At 60.0% G+C, this 1128-nt stretch overlaps 1 protein-coding gene across 1 annotated transcript; it reads right to left on the bottom strand.

The window, feature by feature from the left end:
• Positions 1-1128, bottom strand: LOC135594071 (uncharacterized). The gene has a single exon (XM_065084495.1). The coding sequence runs from the start codon at positions 1126-1128 to the stop codon at positions 1-3; it is 1128 nt and encodes a 375-aa protein (XP_064940567.1).

The following is a 1128-nucleotide window of genomic DNA, read 5'->3' as shown; positions in this document are numbered from 1 at the left end:
TTACCACGCGTGCGTGCGGAGCAGGCGCCGGGCCGTCGCCTTGTCGGGTGGGAGAGTTCCGTCCCGTTTGTAGCGCAGCAGTTCTTGTACCCAAGAGGACGCACTGCTGGTGGCCGTGACCGCGATCTCGAAGGCACGGGCAAGTAGCTCCTCAACTTCCGGCCCGACATCGGGGGCAGGTTTTGAGGCTAGCTTAGCTAGCGCGTCAGCGCGCTCGTTCTCCACCCTTGGGACATTAGATAATGTAAAGTGCAGGAACTTCGCGGTTAAGTTCCTTACCTGCGCCAGGTATCTTGCCATGGTCGGGTCGCGAGCCTCATATCCTCCGCTGAGTTGCTCGGCCACCAGCTGGGAATTTGTATGGACATGGAGGGAGTCTACCTGCATCTCGAGGGCCAACCTGAGTCCCGCCAGGAGTGCCTCGTACTCCGCTTCGTTATTAGTGGCGCGAAACCCAAAGCGGAGGGAACGCTCGAATGACCGTCCGTCGGGGGCTCGGAGCACCAACCCTACGCCCGCACCCTTTGAGTTGGCTGACCCATCGATGTGCAAGACCCAGGCCTCGGGGGGTCGTTCGAGGCTCCCGCTCTCGCCTTGGGTCAACTCCGCGATGAAGTCGGCCACGGACTGGGCTTTGATGGCCGTCCTGGGTACGTACCGAATGTCATGTTCGCCGAGCTCCACTGCCCATTTGAGAAGCCGTCCTGCCACATCAAACTTAGACAGGACCAGCCGAAGTGGTTGGTCCGTAACTACATCCACGGGGTGGGCTTGGAAATAGGGGCGTAATTTCCGGGCGGATAGCACAAGGGCGAGCGCCAACTTCTCGATCGGGGGGTATCGCTCCTCCGGGCCATTGAGGACGTGGCTCGTGTAGTAAACCGGGAGTTGGCCGTTTGAGCTTTCTTTAACCAGGACGGAGCTTACTGCGTGCGGGGAGGCAGCCAGGTAGATGCTCAGTTTTTCGCCGGGAGAGACTGAGGTGAGCCGAGGGAGGTTGGCCAGGTGTTGTTTTACTTGCTGGAGGGCTTCCTCGCATTCTGTCGTCCATTGGAAGCCTTTCGGGTTCTGCAGTGCCTTGAAGAAGGGGAAACAGCGATCCCCCGAGCGGGCGAGGAATCGGGACAT

The sequence above is a fragment of the Musa acuminata genome, chromosome BXJ1-9 (assembly GCF_036884655.1).
Source record: "Musa acuminata AAA Group cultivar baxijiao chromosome BXJ1-9, Cavendish_Baxijiao_AAA, whole genome shotgun sequence".
Lineage (NCBI taxonomy): Eukaryota > Viridiplantae > Streptophyta > Magnoliopsida > Zingiberales > Musaceae > Musa > Musa acuminata.
The sequence above is the reverse complement of the archived record's forward strand: the minus strand, read 5'-3'. Positions and strand labels throughout refer to the sequence as shown.

What these genes read in the sequence shown, in the direction of transcription:
- LOC135594071 (XM_065084495.1), bottom strand. Translation starts at nt 1,128, where the DNA reads ATGTCCCGATTCCTCGCCCGCTCGGGGGATCGCTGTTTCCCCTTCTTC.